This window comes from Gadus morhua, chromosome 9 (genome assembly GCF_902167405.1).
Source record: "Gadus morhua chromosome 9, gadMor3.0, whole genome shotgun sequence".
In the NCBI taxonomy this organism is placed as follows: domain Eukaryota; kingdom Metazoa; phylum Chordata; class Actinopteri; order Gadiformes; family Gadidae; genus Gadus; species Gadus morhua.
Window position 1 is genome coordinate 6388540 of NC_044056.1, and position 23433 is coordinate 6411972.

At 44.5% G+C, this 23433-nt stretch overlaps 2 protein-coding genes across 2 annotated transcripts in view; one reads left to right on the forward strand and one right to left on the reverse strand.

Moving 5' to 3' along the window:
* The window catches only part of kcnq1.2 (potassium voltage-gated channel, KQT-like subfamily, member 1.2), a 101544-nt gene extending 88382 nt beyond the window's left edge, over nt 1-13162 (reverse strand). Inside the window, exons 1-3 of the mRNA XM_030365991.1 lie at nt 12930-13162; nt 9793-10543; nt 3908-3998 (exon numbers count right to left, since the gene is read on the reverse strand). Coding sequence (XP_030221851.1) covers nt 3908-3998; nt 9793-10355 — 654 coding nt within the window. The 5' untranslated portion in view covers nt 10356-10543; nt 12930-13162. The remainder of the gene's footprint in view (nt 1-3907; nt 3999-9792; nt 10544-12929) is intronic.
* A 433-nt stretch (nt 13163-13595) lies between these two features.
* mrps35 (mitochondrial ribosomal protein S35) lies at nt 13596-23422 on the forward strand. Its single transcript, XM_030365993.1, has 8 exons — nt 13596-13765; nt 13947-13999; nt 14184-14351; nt 17257-17317; nt 17441-17580; nt 19299-19408; nt 19611-19680; nt 22662-23422. The coding sequence occupies exons 1-8, from the start codon at nt 13633-13635 to the stop codon at nt 22956-22958; spliced, it is 1032 nt and encodes a 343-aa protein (XP_030221853.1). The 5' UTR covers nt 13596-13632; the 3' UTR covers nt 22959-23422.
* The last annotated feature ends 11 nt before the right edge of the window (nt 23423-23433 follow it).

A 23433-nucleotide genomic window follows, 5' to 3' on the forward strand; every position in this document is an offset into this window, starting at 1 on the left:
GGGTGGGGGCGTTTGACAGGATTATCTGAAAATAATCTTGTGGAATGGGTCACCCAGATGTCGGTAGGTTTTCTTTGCCTGTTTGTTTTCTGCGATACGGCTGTCTGTTTGTGTGACCCTAATCTTATCAGGCTGGAATAAAATGGGCCAAATTCAAGCTGGGTTGAATGACACATTGGATTCCGATGAAACCGCAAGCGAACACACATACAAATACAAACACAAACACACGCACAAAAACACAAAACACACAGAGACGCATGCAAGACGGATTCTTAAACAAATACATGTCACACACACAAACACACAATGACACACAACCACAAACACACACACCCACACTCATACGCATGCTATGTATTATGGTGACACACGCACACTCACACACACAGACACACAAACCAGTTTTTATAATCATGGCCTATAATTACAGCTACTGCATGAAAATGCAAATAAACCAAACAACAATGAAAAGTGGATTATGGATAAAAGTATGATGTACCAAGTCATCCAAAGAAAGTGCCATGCATCATTTCCTATGAGAAATAAAGGCTGAGTGGCTTGTTATTCATCATAATTAATCAAGATAAATACAACATAAAAATTCTTCATCATGACATTGTGGCTTTGACTCGTTCCAACCAACGCCCCCAGACCGGGGTTTGTACCATTTAATGTTTCTGTTATCTATGCAGTCCCATTCCATAACCAAAGAAATGCAGTGTTGCTCTTGGCACTCGTTCCACTCCGTGTTGGAGTCCTCTGGTTTTGGAGGACTCCTACGAGCACCAGGCTGTGATGGCCGACCCAGCCCATATGTGAGGGGCAGAGCTGGGTCACCCGTAGGTCAGAGAGAGAGGAACACTATGATTACATCAAGGCTTAGCGCAAAGCAAAGCAAACCGAAAAAAATAACAAGCACGCAAAGCCTGCGAGACAAGTCTGCGCTTTTACCCAAAGGGACTTCCAGTGATTTCAGAGTATCTCACTAAGGAGCAGATGTAGGAGCTACTCTGGGAGGACGACAGGTCAGACAGCCGCAGACATCGGGGATTGAACCGGTTCCTTTTAGTGGTGAGCAAAACACCCTGATTGCTACACTGTCCTTCCCCCCTTGAAATAGTTCTGTGTGTTTAAATGCAACTGTAGACCTTATAAGTCTCTGTCCTTAAATTCGAAATGTGCAACATTTCAACTAGCTGGTAGCTTATCTGGACATATCTGTAGTCAAAGCTGATCGATAGTGATTTCAATAAAGTAATCAATAAAATCACATCTAATGACTGATATATTCTACAAACAACAAATGCTGGCCAGCCCGTATCTCTCTCTTTGTTGACAAGAATCCTACTCCCAAAGCCCCTCCCACTCACGCCACCTAGCCAGCTGAGCTAGGCTACAGCCAGTGAGATTGGACAGAGCACTGTTATGGAGCTTTTTGAATTCAGAAAGTCTCCGCCTGCTATCTGGGAGGGGCTATATCTTACACTGTGTGACTTGAAAGTTGCCTTCAGAAAAACAAATAGTATCCCTCGGTCCCGCGGCCCCTGTGATGTTTGGCTCTGAAGGAAACCTTAACCTGAGAAATAATGTGACACAAGACATGGGTGACATTCAGGGCGTGGGTCTGGAAAACAGACTTGAATGTGCATGGATGTGTGATCGTGTGTGTGTGTGTGTGTGTGTATGTGTGTGTGTGTGTGTGTGTGTGCGTGTGTGTGTTGCCAGGCCTGCCTAGCTTTATTTTGGCAGCCTGCTACAAAGCCAAATATCCTCAAGGACCAGAGTTCCCGCTTGCCATCCAAAATAAGCAGCGACTCATGTGATTCATGAACGTCAGCTGACCCTGAACTTGCTAAGTATAGCTTCACCAATGATACACACGGCTTTGACATCACGCCACACACACACACACACACACACACACACACACACACACACACACACACACACACACACAAAGAACAAACACACAAAGAACAAACACACAAAGAACAAACACACCAAGTCCACAGACACACAGACACACTCCCCCACCACAAATAACGAAACTCAAACAACACACACACACACACACACACACACATGTAATTAAAGCTTGCTTCTGAGAAATCGGCATTAACAGCGTTAACAACCGCACACACGCACACATGCTCCATACAAATACACGCAAACTTTTATTTAGACACAAAGATATAGACACACTGGCCAAACGATGCTGCGTTGCAATTAAAGTAGGGAGCGCGGTTGGGGAGGGGAAGGGGTATTGAGAGTGTAAGAGGAGAAGCTGGGCCGGAGCCGGAGACAGAGAGACACACAGCGTTCTGGGCTCCCTCTCGGTGTAAATAAATGAATAACTGATAGTAGATCCTCAAAGGGCACTGGCCAAAAGTTTAGGGAACACAACGTACACCCCTGTCCTCGGATTGCCCTCAGTGTTCACGCAGAGGGTGTGTGTGTGTGTGTGTGTGTGTGTATGTGTGTGTGTGTGTGTGTGTGTGTGTGTGTGTGTGTGTGTGTGTGTGTGTGTGTGTGTGTGTGTGTGTGTGTGTGTGTGTGTGTGTGTGTACGTGTACGTGTGTGCCTGTGTGTTCCTGCAGTTCAGGTGTGCGTCCGTGCGTGTGCGTGCGTACATGGTAACACGTGCGCACTGACACGCGTGCATGCGTAGTCTCACTCCGGTGCAGTAGTGTGTGATTTGTGTGTCTGTATGTGCGCATTCATGTGCATGTCGGTCTGGTCTGTAAATGTGTTGCGACATGATTGGTTAGCCACTGTTTGTGTAAGTGACTATTCTATATCTACTGTATGGGAGCGAGAGAGATGGATGACACAAGTCTTTTGTAGTTAATCCAAAAAGTGGCCATCATTTTCAGTACCTGTGGCAGGGCCTTGATCTATGGCATCACTTAGCAGCCCTAATAGCCTCATAAGCCCAGTGAAGGTAATTTACTAGCTGGTGTCAAGGGGTGTAGCCAGTGAGGAGCCACGTCATTCAGCATCACATAACTTAGCAGGAGTCCCGAAACACGCAGACTTATATTGCACTTATCTTTTGTGCCATCTAGCATTCGTGAACTTTCTTGAAGTTAATTAAAAGGATCCTCCGTCTCTGTTGCGTGGTGTTGTGTGGTTCAGTGTTCACAAAATAAAATAGAACCGATCATCACAAACAACGTGCAGATGATACCCAAGCACACTGAAAATATATTATGCACATTTCTGCTGCTTTTTCTGATATCTGTGTATGTAGAATTGCTGACATTGCTGAGGGTCTGAAACAACTAAGGTCTTATCAGTCTTGAGTTGAAGTGTCAAGATGGCCGTTCCCCTCCCAGCCAAGATCTTCTACCGCCATCATGTGGAAGCGAAGGGGTACTGCAGTTAAACAACTCAGGGCAACGCTTCCCATTCTTAATTCATTCGTAACTTAAGCCGTCTCATTTGCAGTACATGGGGAAAGGTTCAAGTCTTAAGTAAAACTGAATACAAAGTAAATGTAATACACTCTTGCGTCTTGGGTTCACACACATTTAGACATGTGCTCTCTGCCTGAAAAGTCCTATCACATTTCAACATGGTTTCAAATGAGTCAATAGTCCTTTGTGTTTCAGTTGCTGTCCTGTATAACCTTTTTGGCAGTGGTTCCTTGCGATCTTCTGGTGTATTTATTGTTACTTATACATACATTTTTGTGAACATACCTTTAATGGTGGCATTATATATTTTTTATGTTTTTGGAGGGGAATGGGGTAGGCTCACCTTTTGGCCTTTTCAGGGATACAGCTGGACATTCTTACGGACGTACATTTTTCATCATCATAATCGTGATTTCTGCACGACACCTGTAGGAGCTGAACTTGTGTATTGAACGTTTTACATTCCCCTATGAAATGCGTTCACTCACCATCCAAAAGAGCGTCCCGGTGGCGAACTCTGCATACTGCTCAATGGTGGACAGCACGCTGAAGACCAGACACACCAGCACCATGACAAACCTGCAGCAGGGGGAGAGAAGACGCAAGGAAGTCAGCCCACCATTCATTGATTCACACTGGAGACCCTCCCCAACCTCCCCTGGTTGAGGCTAGCCTGGTCCAGGGGTCTTTGGCCCGACTTCGCCCTGAAGCAAAGGGATTAAGCTCAGATGTAGCAACAGCCATGCATGTGTGTGTGTGTGTGTGTGTGTGTGTGTGTGTGTGTGTGTGTGTGTGTGTGTGTGTGTGTGTGTGTGTGTGTGTGTGTGTGTGTGTGTGTGTGTGTGTGTGTGTGTGTGTGTGTGTGTGTGTGTTTGTGTGTGTGTATGTCTCCTCTGTCGTTGTATAATCAATACATAAAACAGATATTTAGGTACTTTTGCAATTGCCTGTTGTTGTTGTTGTTGTTACAGAATATGATCAATACATTTGCGTTGGACAACGTGTATAATCTCACGTATATACAGTTCTGCGAGTGCACATTGTCGAGTGTCTTCCATGCAGCTCACCTCTCACCTATTACAGCAAAGGCATACAGAATCATAAAGCAGCTTGGATATAGATCTGGTTCCCTCTGAGGCCCGGTATTGTTTTAAATTGACAGCACTCCCAATAGACACCTGCATGGTCGTTAAACAGTGTGCTACTGGCTGGCTCCATGCAAACAACTGCTCAACATCAACAATGTATATACATTTATAACAAATAGCACACAAACACATACACAAACACACACACACACACACACACACACACACACACACACACACACACACACACACACACATACACATACACACACACACACACAAACACACACACACACACATTTAATTCTTTATTTGAATCCACCAATCACATTACAAGAGACAAGATTCAAATATTTCAGAGATAAGATAAGTCATTGTTCAAGGGTACAAAAAACATCTCCTGCGCCACACTGCCAGGCTGCCTATCAATGCTGATATGGAGCAGAACTTTGCTAATTGTTTAGATTTTCTGCTGGAGAGCCCAGCCAGCCTTAACCCACTGAAAACACGGTTGTGGACATGCCCTAAGCTTCCAAAAATAAACACTATTAGCTTGCATTGGTAGCCTAGGTCCCTTAGTATTTCCAGAATGGGCTGGTATTTATGGTATCTGTGTTCTACAAACACAGATACACACACAAATGAGCCAGAGGCAACTGCGTCTTTCTTCGGTGAGGATTAGAGCACACACGCCCAGCCGTCATCCTAGTGATGGAGGTTGCGGACAGACAGACAGACAGATGTGGTCACACACACACAGCAGTTACATCACCATTCAAATCATTTAAATGCAATGCACTCAGCCTATGGGGAGAAGAAGGGATTTGCGATCAGCAGGAAATCTATAACCTAAATAAAAGTAGTGAGCTTGTATATCTCTTTCTAAGCTCTGCCTTTCCATCCAAATCCAAACAGTCACCAGAGAACCTGAGCATCGCCAGAGGGGAGCTGGCTTGCTTAGGTCCATTGTAGATTTGCACCAAAAAATGTGCTTTTTTAGCAAATGTCCACAAGAATATTATACAAGTCTTCTACAAATGCTGCTAAAAGAAGCAATAAGTATTTATGGTCATTATTCCGTTCATAGCCAAGCCAAATCAACACAACTACCTCTGTTTATGTTGATGCAATGGTGCTAACAACGCTGGATGGCTTAACACTGCATGCTATCAATGATATCATAACTTGTTTTCTGCCGCCGCCGTCACATAGCTAATGCCTGACAACGGGCACACACACAGCTGGCAAGCGTGTGTCCCTTCTACACCAGAAAGTAAACCACGACCATCCCATCAGACCTGCCTTATGCTTTGTCTGGCATTAATTCCTTTTTTCACTTGCAAATGTGTCACATTTATTATGTGCCGTTTCCCCCCGGTCCATGGCCACAAGTATTCCCACGCCTAATCTCCAAAAATACATTGAGATGTATTTCAGATTCTGAATGCGAATGTGACTTACTGCCAAGTAGGTTAACCCATACAAGGAATGTGGCACTGCAGCCAATGTTTGGAAAACCCTGCTTTGATAATGATCCAACATCCATGATGACATGCTTATTTGAGGAAATTATGCAATGTCATGGATAGGAAGGATTACAAGGAGACACCCTGTCTCGAAACAAAAGAGAGAGACAGAAGCCGCCATGCTGTAGCGTGCCCCAGGAAGACATTTCTTTATAACTTTATGAAAACATACATTTAGCCATTTAGCAGAAACTTTTATCGAAACTGAACAACAAGTTAGGCTTACCAATCAATATTAGAGATGCAGCAATACATCAGCCGATTGGAATTGTGTGTGCTATGACATTAGGAAGCATTTTTTTTTTAACAACTGAAAGTTGGGGATGCCATGTAATCGGGGATGCCATGTAAATACTTCTAAGTAGAAGTATTTACATGACAAAACGACATGATCAAGAAATGATCAGCAATATCAGTAGCAGCCTATAGTAGATTATAAACATCGATGTCGCTGCAACCCTAATCGATACACTATCACCAATCAATAATACAATGAATATTGGAGCAACTAGACTTATTTGAAGAGACACTAATATACTTTCACACACGCCGTTGGCTGTGATTCTGCGGGAAGTGCCGCAGTACAGCAGTCTGAGCCAAAGCCCCCAGCTGCTTTGTGATAATCAGGGTCCCAGATGTGTTGGCCACCCTAAATAATGTTCAGCCTGGGCTAGGATTGCCCAGGCCTACCCTGGATCACTCAAACATTCCCAGGACATACGTGCTGCAGAGAGCTGGGCCATACATGACCATAGCACTGCATTGTCGTGATTTCGCTTCATCTAGTGTGTTTGAATGACTTGTGCTTGGCATGTCAAATGCTGATTAATACACGGGGGGGTTGGTGGACATTCTGTTTCGCTGTATCTTGTTCAGAATCACTTCTTATGATTTATAGGGTTAAAGGACTAGCATTTTAGAATAATTAATGTGCATTATGTATGCAGAGACATCACAAACGTAGACATAAATATGCAGTGAAATGACTCTCACACACACACACACACACACACACACACACACACACACACACACACCACACATCCATCACAGCTGTAAGCATGGACAAATCTACCCAACTTCCTGAGCCATTGTTTCTAACTGGCCGAAGAGAAACGGTGAAACGATGACAGCTCACACCAAATGATGAAGACCCCATGCTGTTGTCTGATCACACGGTGCCTTACGCAATGGGGAAGAAGACAAACTGCAATGCATATATAGTGCTAAGGCCATGGATCCTACTGGGGGGACCTGGTACATGCTTTTATACCACACAAACTCAACAAGCAAACGACCACGGACATCATGGTTCATTAACCCGAGTGTTGAGAGACACTCAAACATGGGGGGAGGCGTCGTGGTGGACGGACACTACCAGGACAGAAGTCATTTTTGACCCCCATCTTAAATTATGAATCGTCATAATCATGCTAGTTTTTCTTAGCAGCTCGACACTTTGCTAGTTAACAACTGAAAGACATCACTTTGGGCTCCTTGGGTATGTTGTCATGGCAATCATAGGAAAAGTGATCCATCATCATTTTCAAAGTACTAAAATGAGAAGAATACAGTGTGTTACCTGATTAAAGGCACCGATTAGCGATAACAGTTCTGGTGGTCGGAATATAGGGCTATTCAAACACAAGCAACAAATTGATATTGCGTACAGTGCCTTTAACACAAGGCCCTAATCCAATGACACTGCATGTCATGTCTGGGCATCATGGCTGCTCAGCAGCAAGACCGTCGGCCTCCATCTCATCCATGATCTATAACCAGCCTTGTGTAGAGGCAGCCTTCAACAGAATCAGCCGCTTACTAATGCCGCCGCCAACAGAACCACCCTCACCCCCATCCCTCACGGAGCAGCTTAGAGTGGATTACACCACATCATACAACCACCACAAACACTGATATTCCATCCTGGTTTAGCAATCATCTTGTGCTCGAATTACTCAGAAAATAGGAGGTGAATCTGCTTGCATCTTGGAGGCCGAGATGAATGGGAAAGCGTACGAAGATCAGGCCTGTGTGTGGATCATACACGACAGAGTATCTAAGCGCGTGATCATGCACCATATTATCCATAACGGTGTAGTTACAGTGCCAGGGTTTGTGTTAAACACACATGGCGATGTTGTGATCAGGAAGGAACACAGATGGCCAATGGAAGCCCGAGACATACACATCAGGCTCTTTTGAAACCAAACCCATTAGCTACCGCAGAGTCTCTGCTTAACGCTCTTGGCTGTCATATTGCAGACAGGTCTCATCACAGCACTAGGGATTAATTTATTAATGTACCGCCCGGATGCTAGTGGGTATCAAAACCAGTGCATTTTAGACGATTACTGACACCTGATACCGAAGGATTATCTCTAGAAACAGACATCCGCATATGAATTAAGAATCTGTAGGGTATGGGTATGTGTATTTTGGTATCAGAAGGGTTCTGCTTCATGTTTGCAGTCCCAGTATTATTGACAAGTCCCGTTTGAGCGTGTTTTGGTTGCATTCAGGGTCCGTGTTGAGAGCAAAAATCTTGGAACCCATTGGCTATCATCTGAAGATGACGTAGCTATAACTTTGCTTCACCATCTGTCATAGAAAGATAACATTTCATACAGAATGCTTAACATCTTCCCTATACATCTTATAGCATGTATTATATGCATTAAATGTGTGTTTATATATGTGAGTATACTAATACCTCAAATAAAGTTGTACATTGTTTGTGGATAAATTGTTTGTGTTTGTGTATAGGCCTGTATGTGTATGTATGATAATTTAACATTTTCCACCTCTGTCTGTTTAAAGTTGTGTGGATCCAGTGTAAGATACTGTATGCATGTATACATGTGTGCCAGTGCGTGTGCGTGTGTTTGAGCGTGTGTGTCACCCTAATGAAGATTGGGCTGATCAGAAAAGCCGGCCTGTTGCAGTCTTATCTTGGCGTGTCATAATTGTGACGTCATTGTTGGAAAAAGTATCCCTCAACTCCAAGGTCAAAACCCACGTTGCGCTGTAACTATTCTGCCTCGTTGCTGTGTTCACATGCTGTTCTCAGCACTGCAAACTCTGTTCACACCAAAAATGGTGTTCACAGGCTGCTGTTGTACAGACAGTGTATCGCATATTAGTACAGAATACACAACAGGGAGTTTCATACAGCATAAACAAAAATGTGTTGACACAAGTCAAACTTATACCAACTAGGATTAATATAATAGCCCGATGACCATGCATTTCCAGAACACCAAATAGGGTCATACAAGTCATAAATTAGGTTTATTTTAAACAGGAGGTGAGCATCGGACAGCTAGTGGACGAACTCGATAAGCAGCTTCATGATGTACGAGGTAGCTGAGCTGTTTATAGTTAAGCAATAGATGTAATAACAGAGAGAGAATTGGTCACAGACAAACCAACCAACTTTCCCCTGGTCTTGATGCAGACACTCTACTCTTAAAATAAGCATGGATTTGATTTCAACATTAGACAGTGATTCCTCCTGCACTTCTATTCGAGCCCGGCTTCAAAGTCGGTAGAACTTGACAAGCAATGGCCATACGATATCACTGAATTTTTGTCCCTTACAAAAGAAGAAAAGTGTCAACGTACTCAAACCTCACGTGAATCCGCAGCCACTGCAATTACATAAAATCTTGTCTGCCAATGACACGAGACCAACCCCATCCCGGGTGCGGATCAACCAATCAGACCCCACCCAGAGAGAGGTGGTAGGGCACTACTCACACTAGGAAGTGGTAGAGGAAGCACTTCAACCCGGCGGGTCTCTCCAGGAAGTTGTAGACGTCGCCCTGCATGCTGGTCTTGGCATACGGACTCTGGAAGCTCTTGTGGTGGTGGTGGTGGTGGTGCATCCAGCTGGACCGGGGCAGTGGTGGCGGCCCCGAGACGGAGGGGCGTCCCGGCGTGATCTGCAGCGCCGGATCCTTTGTGTACGGCGGCGGGTGGCTCGGGACGCCTGATCCATTATTCACCTCGCAGGGGTCCATTTCCAGGGAAACTGGAGCGTAGCGGCTCGTTTCAGCGCCGGCCCCTGAAGACGCCCTGGCCGGGGTGAGGGAGAAAGAGGGTGTGGTCGTAGAAGGCGTGGCAGCAGCTGTGACTCCAGAGGTGGTTGTCGCGCTGGACTCTGCTCGCTCGACCTCTTCGTCCAAGCCTTGGTTGGCGCCGAGGCTGGTGTTGGCGTAGCCGTTGGGCCAGCGGGCCTTCAGGGAGCGAGACAGACGGCTGCCGTAGTCCTTCTGTATGTGGCACTTCACGTGGAAGGAGTGCCCTCGCCTCTCCCCCATGGTGGTCCAGCAGGGGCGGTCCGGATCAGGGAAACGGTTCAGCGGGCGACGTGGAGTGGCGTGGGGCGTTCGTTGCTCATTTGAGGAAGGAGAGTGGTGGTTTGTGGTGGCTAGGTCATGGTGGGGACGTCGAGGCTCTTTGCTCGATTACAGGTGTCTGTGAGTGTAGGTGAGTGTGTTCACCAGACCTGCAGTGGAAGAAGTGAGATGAATCATTAAGATAGCATGACCAGCAGTGAGCCCCTGCATGTATTTGCGAGGATCGACTTACCGAAGAGGGTGTAACTAACTGAACGCTAAGTGAGCCGGCCTTGAGGCGCTATCATGCATTGTTGCTCACTGGAGACGCAAAGGGGCCAAGCAGTTCCGCCTGCTTTTAACATACTTGACAGCCAATACAACTATGCTGCCTATCGCAACTTTTATGTATTGAAAGATAACACATCATATTACATCAATCATCATTAATCAATGACAAAATAAGCAACATATAAATTATCTAAAAAAAACATTAGATGTGTTATAATATATATACTGCACGTTAATTGATAATGACTACATTTTCAGGGGTTATGGTTATGCCATTCTGTGTGTCACAGGTTAAACAAGACCTGTAAGGAGCACTGCAGCCTGTGGTTAAAGATTAGCTTCCTCCCCGATGCAGGGTTGTGAACTTTGGCAGTGTTTCTCGTTCTATTTATATCAATAAACACTGTTTTAAATACTTTTTCAGTAAAGTACCGCTTTTCACAGCACCAAAACCTTTTAGGAAAGAAATTTCAATAAGTTAACTGAGAAACAAGAAGGTTGTGCTTGACTTAATTTGTGTCGTTAATTTGAATGATTCACCAGACTTTTCTGCTATTATTCAGACTAATTTCATTTATTATAGTGCTATTCAGATAGATAAGGTTTATAACCAATTTTGAAACAAAAAGGATCCCATTTTTATTGGGGTCCAAGTACATCCTGCAGCCTTTAAAAATACCCCTGTTTCTCAATTGGAAATACTGACTTATGGGCAACCCTGAACCATCGCATGTCATGAAAGCAGAAGTGGAGGATGGGTTCTTCTGACTCTGTGTCTCTTTATGTGCTTCTGAGAAGTTGCAGAACCCAGAATTGACCGAAGTGTGAAAAGTTGCTTTCACGATCAAGCACTATACCCTCAATTGGTATATAGTAAAAGTCAGTAGCTAAGAGTCAAACTTGTGTTTGAGCCTCTGTCTGCTGTAGGTTGGAGTTACATTGGACCAAACAGCATATACCGGCACCTGATAGCTGGTTCACAAAGTCTTCAGTGTGATAAGAGTGTGTGTGGATGCCACCTTGCGACGGCCCTGATCAAGGGAACATTATGCATGAGTGACTCGGCTGGCCGGTCTGTGCTGCTTGTCTCTGAAGCCAGAGTCGTATCATTGAAAATGTCAAGTGCACCGATCCAAATGTAAACACTATAATGTACCCTTGAATTGTGTTTTACTTACTGATTGGGACCACTCATCCCTTTACAAAAAACAACCGATGACAAGAAAGATAACTGAATCCGGTTCCATGGTTATCTATCAGCACTTTTACAAGTCACAGAACACCGATTTCCAAGTCAAATGGCAAATATGAATAACAATGAGGACAGATAATGTGGCAGGAAGAAAGATAAGGCAACAGAATGGAAATGTTGCCTTATTTTGCTGAAATCCAGCCACACTACCACACTGAAGGTAAGCATTGATTTGCAAGAGAAAAAAAAAATTGATTTGCAACAGAAAGAGAGACCGAGAAACAGACACAGACAGACAGACAGACAGACAGACAGACAGACAGACAGACAGACAGACAGACAGACAGACAGACAGACAGACAGACAGACAGACAGACAGACAGACAGACAGACAGACAGACAGACAGACAGACAGAAAGACAGACAGACAGACAGAAAGACAGACAGACAAACAGACAGACCGATACCCTAACTAGAGTGATGAGGTGATGGCTGGTAAGGTGTGTATAACATCATACACACCTTTCCAGCTGTCACCACACCACATGACCTGGCTGCAACAGCCTACCGTGAACCATGAAAGCTGGGGTGGTAGAACGGTTGCAGACTATGGAAAAGTATTTGGACCAGAGGATGTGTAACTAGAGCTATCGCCGCCCACCATATATTTGTTCTCAGCTGATGGACTGGTGACAGGGGCCACCAGGACCGCTGTCTTTCCGTAGATAGAGTTTCTGCCCCCAAACTCAACAACTAACACATACACAATACACTTTTAAGCGCATAGACGTGTGAGGGAATACGGTTACAGCGTATTGTCTGACTTTTCTATATACTGCATCCACGCCTGCCAGCTGGCAGTCGTCAATTGCCAAATAGATTTGCCAATTGATAAAATTAGGCGTCATTTAAAATTAACGGTAGAATATTTAGAAAAATAAATCGTATCATGAACCTTGAATCCAGTAACTGCACCAGATGTCATCAGTTACGTGTGCGTTCACTGATTGCAATGCATTAAAACTGCACAGTAGGCAGGAATCAGCCAGACAACATAAAATGAACTCACTTACCTTGAATTCTTAAAAAAAAAAATACAAAGTTCTTATTTACAGTAGCCTAAACGAAATCGCATCTGTAAACGTTTGGTTTCTCCAACAACAATCTATATCCGAATAGATATATGATTATACACGATTATGAACCGGAGAAAATATACAGATGAACGGGAAACGAAGTGATACAGCGTGTGACTTGATGATGTGCAGCCCGCCCAGCGTACTCCTCTGAAGAGTCTCTCTCCAGCCTGCAGGTCGACGCTGCAACTGTGCACCGCTGACATGTGTTGCATAGAGCGATGATCTGCGAGGCTGCTGCACGCCATGCTTCGATCGAGACCCTGTTTTTCAATTGACACCTGTTTGATATAATATTTAAAGGTGACAGCTACACCGTCGGAATCAATTCAGGGACGATACCATACATCATATTCTACAATATAATGCTTTACACTATATTAGGACATCACTAAGGCAAATATGGATAGTCGGTATTTCTATTTAATTCGATTGTTTGGGTAGAATTTACCTTGTATTTTTGGTGGTTTACGTCGTACAATATAAATGAAAGTCAGGACTTCATCGGGTAGTCCATCAGTCTGTTCTATCACCTGTTCAAATATCGCAGTTCCCGTCCGTACCTGGAGAGGGCGCTTCCTAATCTAAACAAAAAGTTTGAGTTTTGGACCTCTTCGCTTACCGTTATCATTGGAAAAACATGGCGGCTCACACTACCAAGATATGCCTGTCCCTAGGTCGAATAAATGGCCCTGGTTTTGGACAATATGCATCATTAAACAGGGCGACATATGCCACGGCACTGTCTACATCAAATTTTACTGGAAATAAAGGTGACGTTTGATGAAAGATTATTTTTAATGATGTCATGTCTCCTAACCTCCGCCTCGCATCCTGGTGCCTGGTCCCTGTGCTGTCATGTCTTCTGTCTTACTATGTAATACAAGCTCTAACTTCATTACAGTTAATCTGTCATTTCCTCCAAGTGTAAATACTGTGTGTTTGTTGTTCAAGGCGGACCTGACCGAGGGGGTCGAGGAGCTTTTGTAAGGCGACCCAGACGAGAGGTAAGACAGATATCTGTACAATTCCTAAACCATGTTATTATATCATCGATAATTACAGAATCAATGGTGCACCTCGCAAAAAACAATTTGTATATATATAGACTATGAGATTTACTGACAACGAGTTCGTATTTGATGCCGACTGCTTGTACTGAGTCTGTGTGTGTGATCCTGTGTCGTTTAGCCAGGGGAGCCCAGAACAGAGAAGATGGACAGCCAGCAGGACTGGTCTGCGGTCTACCCGTCTGCAGCGTCGTTCAGACCGGGCTCTGTCCCCCTGCCTGTCCGTATGGGCTACCCGGTGAAGGGGGGAGTTCCCTCAGAGAAGAGAGGCAACCTGGAGCTGATAAAGGTCAGTGGGTCATCCCTTAAGTGGTGACATGGGGCTTATAAAGGACGATGTATTATGTAACAAATTCTGTAAAATCAAGACCATGCTTTGTGAGGCTTTATTGATGTTTTGTAATCAGCTCATTCCCTTCGTGTATACATGGATAAGAGTTTCCAGCAGTATGCATTGGATTTAGATACATCTCTAGGAGGGTAGTTTGTGATTAACTCTATGACTGTTTCTCACTCATCCTCAGATTAGACACAATCTATGAATCCTTTATAGATTATATGTCTCTTTATCCACTCTGACATTGGATCGAATATTCAGCATAAAGTCTAGACGGCAATGAGGCTTAATATGTTGTTTCTTCGCAATGTTTAATGACTGGACATATGATTTGGATTGAGATAAGTTAAAGGCATATTGTACGATTTTCAGTGATATGCACTTTTTAATATGTTGTTGAAATTGGTTTTTACATCCTGACAGCAATAAATAACTTATGGGCAATGAAAAAGAAGCGAAAAAAAAACGAATTCTGTATCTGCTATAAACCTGTTAAAATGCTTACCAATCGGAGACATTGTACCCGAATATAAAGAACCAATCACAAGCCTGCGCGTTCTCTCCCCTCTGTGTACGAGCCTGAGCCGGCCTGAGCGCGTTCACGGAGGGCAAAGAAAGCGTTGTTGTCATAGTAGTTCATGACAGTGGACTAGGGCTGCAGGATATATCGGCTATGTACGATATATCGATATAATTTCCACGGGGATACAAGATTTGACAATATCGTTTATATCGATATGCGTTAAAATGGTCAGTTTCCCCCTCAAGCGTCTACAGCGCTTGCCTTGGAGACTGTGAGCGCGACCCCTCCCACTCTGCCTTTCCGAACGTGCCGTGTGCAAAGACGCCTCATTCCCGCCCCCGCCGCCCCCTCACAACACAACAAGCATGGATTATACCCGTAAAGAAAACGAGACAGCGGCGGTAGACGAAATTGTTTCAAAGAGGAGAAACAACGGCTCCATAATGTGGAAATAGTTCGGGTTTAAAAAAAAACAGATGAGCAGCAGCTGCAGGTCATCTGTAGAGAGTGTAGCAAAACCGTTGCGACTAAAAGTGGAAGCACGACAAATCTGTTCCACCATTTACAGCAGCGGTACAAAGTGCAGTATAATGAATGCGTAATACCCCGTGGCTGTGCTGCTGCATCACCGGCCGCGACAGTTTGCCCGAAACCAGGGCCGGCGCTCGGCAAATGTGTTGGGGGCGCCCTCTGGTGACGCTCTTAATTAATTAATTAAAATATACGAAACAAGCGAAATGAAACCAAACATGTTCCCAAAATGGAACGGAGAGGGTAGGGGGCGGGGGATTAAAGTTACGGCGCACTGAAACCCTCACCGTAGTACACAGGACAATGCGACAAAGCCAATGCTCTTATTGGTAGCTAATGTGTGTAACCTACAGCTTTATAATGTTTTGCATAGGTGATTATTTTGTGAAGAAGGTGAAAAACGTCCCCTTTTTTTTTTAACATGTTCATTCAATTCTGTTGAAAATAACGATACAAAATCACATGTTGCAGTCATACTGACCTATGTTTTAATAAAAGTGCTTGCAACATCTCACATGTGGCTTTTGACTTAGAAAAAAAACATCTAACCCACTCTATAGAAAATATCGAGATATATATCGTATATCGCCATTCAGCCCAAAAATATCGGGATATCATATTTTTCCCATATCGTGCAGCCCTACAGTGGACTAGACCTAGTGAGCCTACAACGTTAACACGATGGAAGAAAAAAAACAGAAGTTGCCACCGTTACTTGCCCCGGTTCATCCTTTTTAAAAAGGCAAGAAAAAGAAAGACAGAAAATGAAAAGGCAGCAACAAAAAAAAAGTTGGAGAATGCTCGAGGAAAAACGAGAATAAATATTGGATTCGCTTTTCAGCGATGGCGACAGCTGAGGGAGTTGAATGGCCTGAAAAGTGACGCAATGGTTGCCGTTGAAGTAACCCGTAAGCAGCAGCAGCGCTCGTGCACGGCTCTGTGTCGAGGGGTTGGGGCAGGGAGTCCTGAAGGGTGGGGGAGGAGTTAAACGGAACTCCGAAGAGAAGCTAATTTCAAATCATGCTAGCTCTCTCACATCGTACAGTATAGCTTTAATACATCAACTTGGTTACATTATACATCAATTCATTAATTATACATCAGCTGAATTACATATCTGTATTCAGTTGTGCTTGAAAGCAAACCTGCAGATGGTTGTCCTCCTTCTCTGTTCTCTCAGATTTCTCTATGATCACTTCCAAGTTCAACTCCACCATGTTTGTAGTTAATTTGATTGTCGAGTGTCGTTGTGCCATCACCTGTCCCTCGATGTGGCCCAGTCTCTGTGTGTTTCTGGAGCAGCTGTGCTATTTGACCTCGGGTCCCGCGGAGGTTGTACCTTCCTTGGGTAGCGACAGCATGAAAGGAGGGGGGCCAGGCAAAACATTTGAGATTTCATTTTCTCCCTCTGCCCCGCAGGGCTTAAAAGATTACTTAAAGTGCTTTGCATCCTTATTTAAGCCCATATGATTTTTTTCTTCTGTGCTTATCTATGTATCTTGTGGGAATTCCTATGCAACTGTGAAGTGAATGGTAGAACTGATAGCTAGAAGTATCAGCTTTGTTACTCATTATAAATTAATAAATAATATTGTAATATAATAACAAATATATAAAAGTGCTACTAAGTCATAAAAAATACATGAGGAAATGTGTTGGGTAGAAGTAAGTTTTGCTGAGACATGCATGTCGATAGAAACATTGTCATGTAGAAATAGTCAACCAATATATCAACGATGCGTTTCACAGATGTTTATTTGTTTAACTAACAATGGGTTCCCCCCTTCTTATTCTTCTGTTTAGATACCAAACTTCCTGCACTTGACACCGGCAGCCATTAAGAAGCACTGTGAAGCCTTGAAACGTAAGCCTCCTTGCAAAGCGTGTTTTTCCCTATACAAGTGTTTCCCTGTTTACTTATTAGATCAGATGGGCACTGCATTCATCCCGAGGGGAAATCGGCTGACATTTAGTTTCCTTCCATCAGCGTTCTGCACCGAGTGGCCCGCTGGCCTGGACTCCGATGGCGACCTGGACAAGCACCTCCCCATCCAGATAGAGACCACGGACTACGTCTCGGCCGGGCCCTCCGTCAGGAACCCCGCCGCCCGGGTCGTCACTCTCCGGGTGAGCTCCTCCCCCCTGCCTTTCTCCACCAATCGACTTAAAAACACCATCATTTACGGATCAATTTCATGATGGAAATCAAAAATCTCTCTGTGGGAGGTTGGAAATACATCAGCCTATGATAAATTGAGGATCATTTTTGGAGGAGCACAGGACGGAATATCATAATCCTGCATGTAAAATGTCCCACTATCTTTGCTTAGTCCATTTGTGGGTTTAAGAATAGGAGCTTTCTGTACTATTGTTGGTCTCAACTTGAGTGCTTATTGTATATTAGTAGAGTATTACAGAATATACATGAAACAAGCCCACTGTCATTGGTTGCGTAATCCTAGCTATGGATGGATACATAGACAATACATTGTCTTTATCCTTTGCTACGTCTGGCACAACCCTCCCCCCCCCCCCCTGATGTGAGCCCAGAACTGGACCAATAGGAGTCGAGAAAGAATGTATGAAAATGGGTACAGGGATTTTGAGGGAGAATCTAAATGCAATCCAACATTATGTCTCTGTGACCTTTTTATCAGGCAGTCTGCTTGGACAGCTGCGATGTCTCTAAGCTTGTGCAAGTGTGTTCTGGTCCCAAAAAGATTACCCGCTTCAAAGTTTTTTTAAATTGCTCGATTAATTTTTTATTATGTTATCATTACAATGTCTGAGGTTATTATGTTTCCACATGGACACTATATCCAATTCGCTTTTAATCGCTTAGAACAAATATTATCTATGTTGAATTTTTGATTTGTTATATTGTTAGGGGCTTTCATCTCACTCTAGCATGAGCCTGCATGAACAATCTTCTCAATGGCCTATTTATATAAACATAAAAGATATCCTGCACTAATCACAAACCATCTGGTCCACTTATTCTCTGCATTAATTCAGATGTTTGTAGGTAGGAGTTATTCAGACATAAATCCCTGTGGATTAAACGGAATCAAGGAAAGATTGTAGAGTAAATAATCCCCAGTGTCCAGCAGGGGCTTGACTTCCAACCAAAATAGATTGACCTCCCCTTGAATGGTGTGCTTCTTTATGCGTGTGATGCTTATTTGGTTTTGGGATACGTTTATGGATATGATATAGGCTTATATTTGCGGGGAAATTTCCGATTCAGTACGATTTAGTATGTACTTGTACCGTTTGACTTACCAATAGAGTAGACTGATGCTGTTAATTGTATTCCGATTTTTCTTGGGTTGGTTGTGAATCTTTCGGAGGAGCATGTGTGCAAAATGAATAAAACCTTGACCACTAGGGGCTCAATAAATGCCCATATACATATTTTGACGTGGTTGGATGGACCACTAATATAACAAATTGAATGACTGCAGTTGCACATGCTTTGTGAAATTCAAACCTTAATGAACTATTTCCAAACTATTTCGGATTATTCCTAGATGTATGCTGTTTAGATAAATGAAACACAATGAAACAAGCATTCAAACATTTTAATCTTGTGGTTTCAATCTATTCTCTTCACTAGGAACTGATCTGATGTAGTTTTTTCATCTCTGAGAAGTAAAGGGATTTTAACCCGCAAAGCCTGATATACAAATATACATCAAATGGATTGACAATTCTTAAAGGATTACTTTACAATCAAAGGTCTGCTTGAATGCACCCACTATGCATCGCACGCTGTTTATGGAAAATCATTACATGCTTTCTTTTTGTACTTGTACGGTTCTATAATATCATACTTTTCCTTCCAGGTCAGGCTTTCCAGTCTGAACTTGGACGAACATGCACGGGAGAAGATGCTCAAACTTCTTGGGGACAGATACTGTAAAGACACAGACATCCTGACCATCACAACAGACAGGTAAAGTGTGTGTGTGTGTGTGTGTGTGTGTGTGTGTGTGTGTGTGTGTGTGTGTGTGTGTGTGTGTGTGTGTGTGTGTGTGTGTGTGTGTGTGTGTGTGTGTGTGTGTGTGTGTGTGTGTGTGTGCGAAGACCGAAGCCCATCGATAAATCATAAAATGCAGCAATGTCATTTTTGTCATTGCTCCTTCTTTCTTCTCCAGCTGCCCGTTGAAACAGCAGAATACCGACTATGCCATGTACCTGCTGACCGTTCTCTACCATGAAGCATGGGTAAGGTCCATGAGAGTGTTCTTAAACTAGGTCCTTCTGCGAACAGTGGTGCATTGCCAACACAGCCGTTAATCTGCTGGAGGCTCTCCAATACCTGGTACATTTGGTGTTGGTATCTCTGACTTAGGCCTTGAAAATAATCGCATAACAGGACTGCGGAGCACGGTTTTCCTTCAAATCTGTGCAAAAACAACACCATCCAAAATCTCTCCCAACCCCTGCCTCAGACCTGATCAGGGCTAACCAGGGCACACTGGGATCAACAACGACCGTGATTATCCATGCCCAGATCACCCTCCTCCTGATGTTGAATCTACACTAGATCTAGACGTCTATCTAGAGCAGGGGTCACCAACACAGCGCTCACGGGCACCAGGGTGCTCGCAAGGACCATGTGAGGCGCACGGCGGCCTGTTCTAAACGTAGCACAACTCATTCTTCAACAACTCTTTCCCACCTTTTTTAAGTCATAATAATATATTATATAATAATTATTGTGAGAAATCATTTATTTATTTATTTATTTATATAAATAAATAAATAAATAAATGTACATAATCAGTGTCTTCACATAGATGAGTATCATTAGTCATTAATAATAATATAGAACTAAAGGCAAATTTGTTATTTCAGAAGACGAGTGTATCAAACTGGGTGCCCTTCGTATGACTCAGTACCCATGAAGTAGCTCTCAGGTTAAAAACGGTCCGTGACCCCTGATCTAGAGGTTTCCACTAATGGTTTGGGAAAACATTCCTGGCAGGGCCGTTGCGGACCCCCCCAGCAAGTCATACAAAGAGCTATCTTCAGTTTCACATGAACAATTCCCCCTTAAAAATCATAAGGTTGTGTTATGCAGGCATGCAGAGTTAAAATATTATTGTCAGGATGGACTAGTGTTTAGGGGTGTGTATGACCACTAGCCAAACCTCTAATATAAATCCCAAGCCGCTTTAGATAAAATCGTCTCCTTAATGAGTAATTTGTAGCAACAGTAGACGGCCAACATTAAATAGGCAGAATATGCCTGTGAAGATGGTTGAAATGTCTGCCCATGTGTAATCCCATCAGGATGTATCACGAGTTGGGCAGTATTGTACTTGGACTCATGACATTTCCACACAGAGTACCAAAAACACCCGGGATCCCCCTATCAGATGTTGACACCCATTCACATTCAGCCAGCCAACGCCACTCCATGGAAACCCGCCACCAAGGACCCCTCTACCCCCCCCCCCCCCCTGCCTGTTGTTCCGACTGCTGCCTTCTGGAGCTCTTCTGGTCATGTTTTAGTCCCCTGCAAAGAGGCCATTTGCCGGGAAGCCGAGCACCGTCCGATGCCCTTTAAGACGCACAACGGAAGGCACAGTGGCGGCCGACAGGCCTGTGAAAGGCTGCAGAGTGCTGCACTGTTGAGGCTGAAACGCTAGACCACAAAGAGGACCATTGTCAGTAGCTACGGTTTACTCTTGCTTTTTTTATTTTTTTTCTATACCTACTCAAGGACAGGCGGACACACCGGGAAGGTGAGAGAAAAACGTGCTTTGCTGATTCCACTATGTGCTTATCCGGGCCTTCCGTCAATCAGGTGGTCGGGAGGTTGGGCATCTGACCCGAGTGGGCCGGGTTAGGGTTCTCCAGGGGGTTTGCTTTTACGCCCACACATTCAAAATGTGAATCAGGAGGAGTGAGCAGAGTGAGACATAACGGCAGGAATGTGGACACAGCGCATGCTCGTTTTTAATAATGGAGAAAGCAGGTGGCTGTCTGTCGCCAGTCAGTTTGCCGTGCGGGTTCGGAGGCCGGTGCCAGGCCTGTCAGCACTTCATTATTATTGACTTGTGCTTGTAGAATTTAGCCCAGACTGGCAAGAACGTTTTTGTAGGGAATTGAATGCCGTTTATGCAGTTCCTCGTTACCCTCCCATTGAGAGTGCATGGAGGTAATCATTGGCCGTTACTTTTCATTCCATTAGTGAAGCTATGCTTTCAGGTTGGTTGGCCCAATGTCACCGGTATGGAGTCGACTATTCACTATTATTAAGTCTTAAATTAATAAGTCATTTTAGCAGACGCTATTATCCAAAGTGATTTACAGGGAATTCTGATGCATGCTATTACTATGATTGAGGTATGGATTGGGTGTCTGGCTCCATTGTCTCCAGTAAAGACGGTAGAGGTTACAACAGCCCGACCTGGTCTGGGACGTCCACACATGAACACCATATGGATTAGACATGTAAAGCCGTGATGAGGGCCATTAGCATCCATCAGGGCCCTGGAGAGCAAGACGGATCAGGCCGGAGCTTTAAGCCGCTCAACAGTGGGGACTATTGTTGTACCCGCAGATTGTGATGGCAGATAGGGGCGCGGGGTGCAATGGTAGTGCGGAGAAACACCATCTGTCTGAGGGAAGCTTCAAAAGACTGGGATGAGCGACGGCCATGGGGTGGCCAACAGGTTTCTCCCTCGGGTTCCCATAGCGATCATGTGGATCGCTTGGACTCCACCAAAATATGTTGGAATCTTCAAGGCCCAATGAGAAATAATAAGTGAGCATTCTTAGTCCGCCGACTAGTGAGAAACCCCCTCTTAAGTTCAATGCTGACAATGTTGTACTTCCTGAAAGGAGGCTCCTAAAGAAAAGGTTTTAGTCCTAGTAATCATCAGGTATCTTGACATTATTCTGGGTTGTAACTGGTGACCAAGTGATACTATTCACTGTCTAGCACTGGACCGGCCAACACAACCCAATAAACTACAAACATGTTGGAACTGGAAATTGGAAGTGTTCATGAAATCATTAAAGGTTCAGGGAAATCCAATCCGTGCCCAAAAATGGGCAGGTGTGTGCACAGGAGATCCATAGATGCAGTAAATGTATCGAGCCATGCGATTTAAAATTGAATACATAATCCATCATGGGATTATGTCCAACATTCACTTATCTTCACTTAATCTTCTCTTATCCCATGGTCTCAGAAAACGGAGGCGTGGGAGTCTGAGATGACGAGGGCGGACCGCCGCGAGTACATCTGGGAGGACAGCGCCTCGCAGCAGAACGTCCTGGACACGCTGGCCCGCATGGCCACGCCCGTCCCGGGGGAGGGCGTGGGCGAGGGTGTGGGTGAGGGCGAGGCGCCCCCAAGGGAGGTGCTGCTGGCCCGGCCCGAGGTACAGCAGTACCGGGACTCAGTCACCCGACTGAAGAACGAGGGGGAGAGCGAGGGAGCCACACTCCGCTACAGAGAGGCCGTGAAGAAGCTGCTCAGTCTGTAGTGTGTGTGTGGTTCCTATCTCTGACCGGCACCCAACCCAGCCCTCCACTCCCCTCAACCCATCCCGCCATCCACACACACACACACACACACAGACACACACACACACTGGGAGGCAGGGCACCTAGGGACGCTGGAGCACAAGTAGAGGACTGCATTGGCCCTTGGAGCATGGGGTTACTCTTAGAGGCTTGAAAAACAAACATTCTGATATTGTTTGAGACTCCCGTGGTCTCCTGGACAGGACTCGATCATCGTTCACTCATTCAGCGTCCGTGGCAAACAAATACAAATATCGTGTGGTTGAAAGTGGAACCTTTTACTTTTTTCAGTAAGGGTAAATGCGATCATCCATAACCTCGACTCCGTCCCACTTCTTCTCTCCTCCTCACCATGAGAGAGAGAGAGAGAGAGAGAGAGAGAGAGAGAGAGAGAGAGAGAGAGAGAGAGAGAGAGAGAGAGAGAGAGAGAGAGAG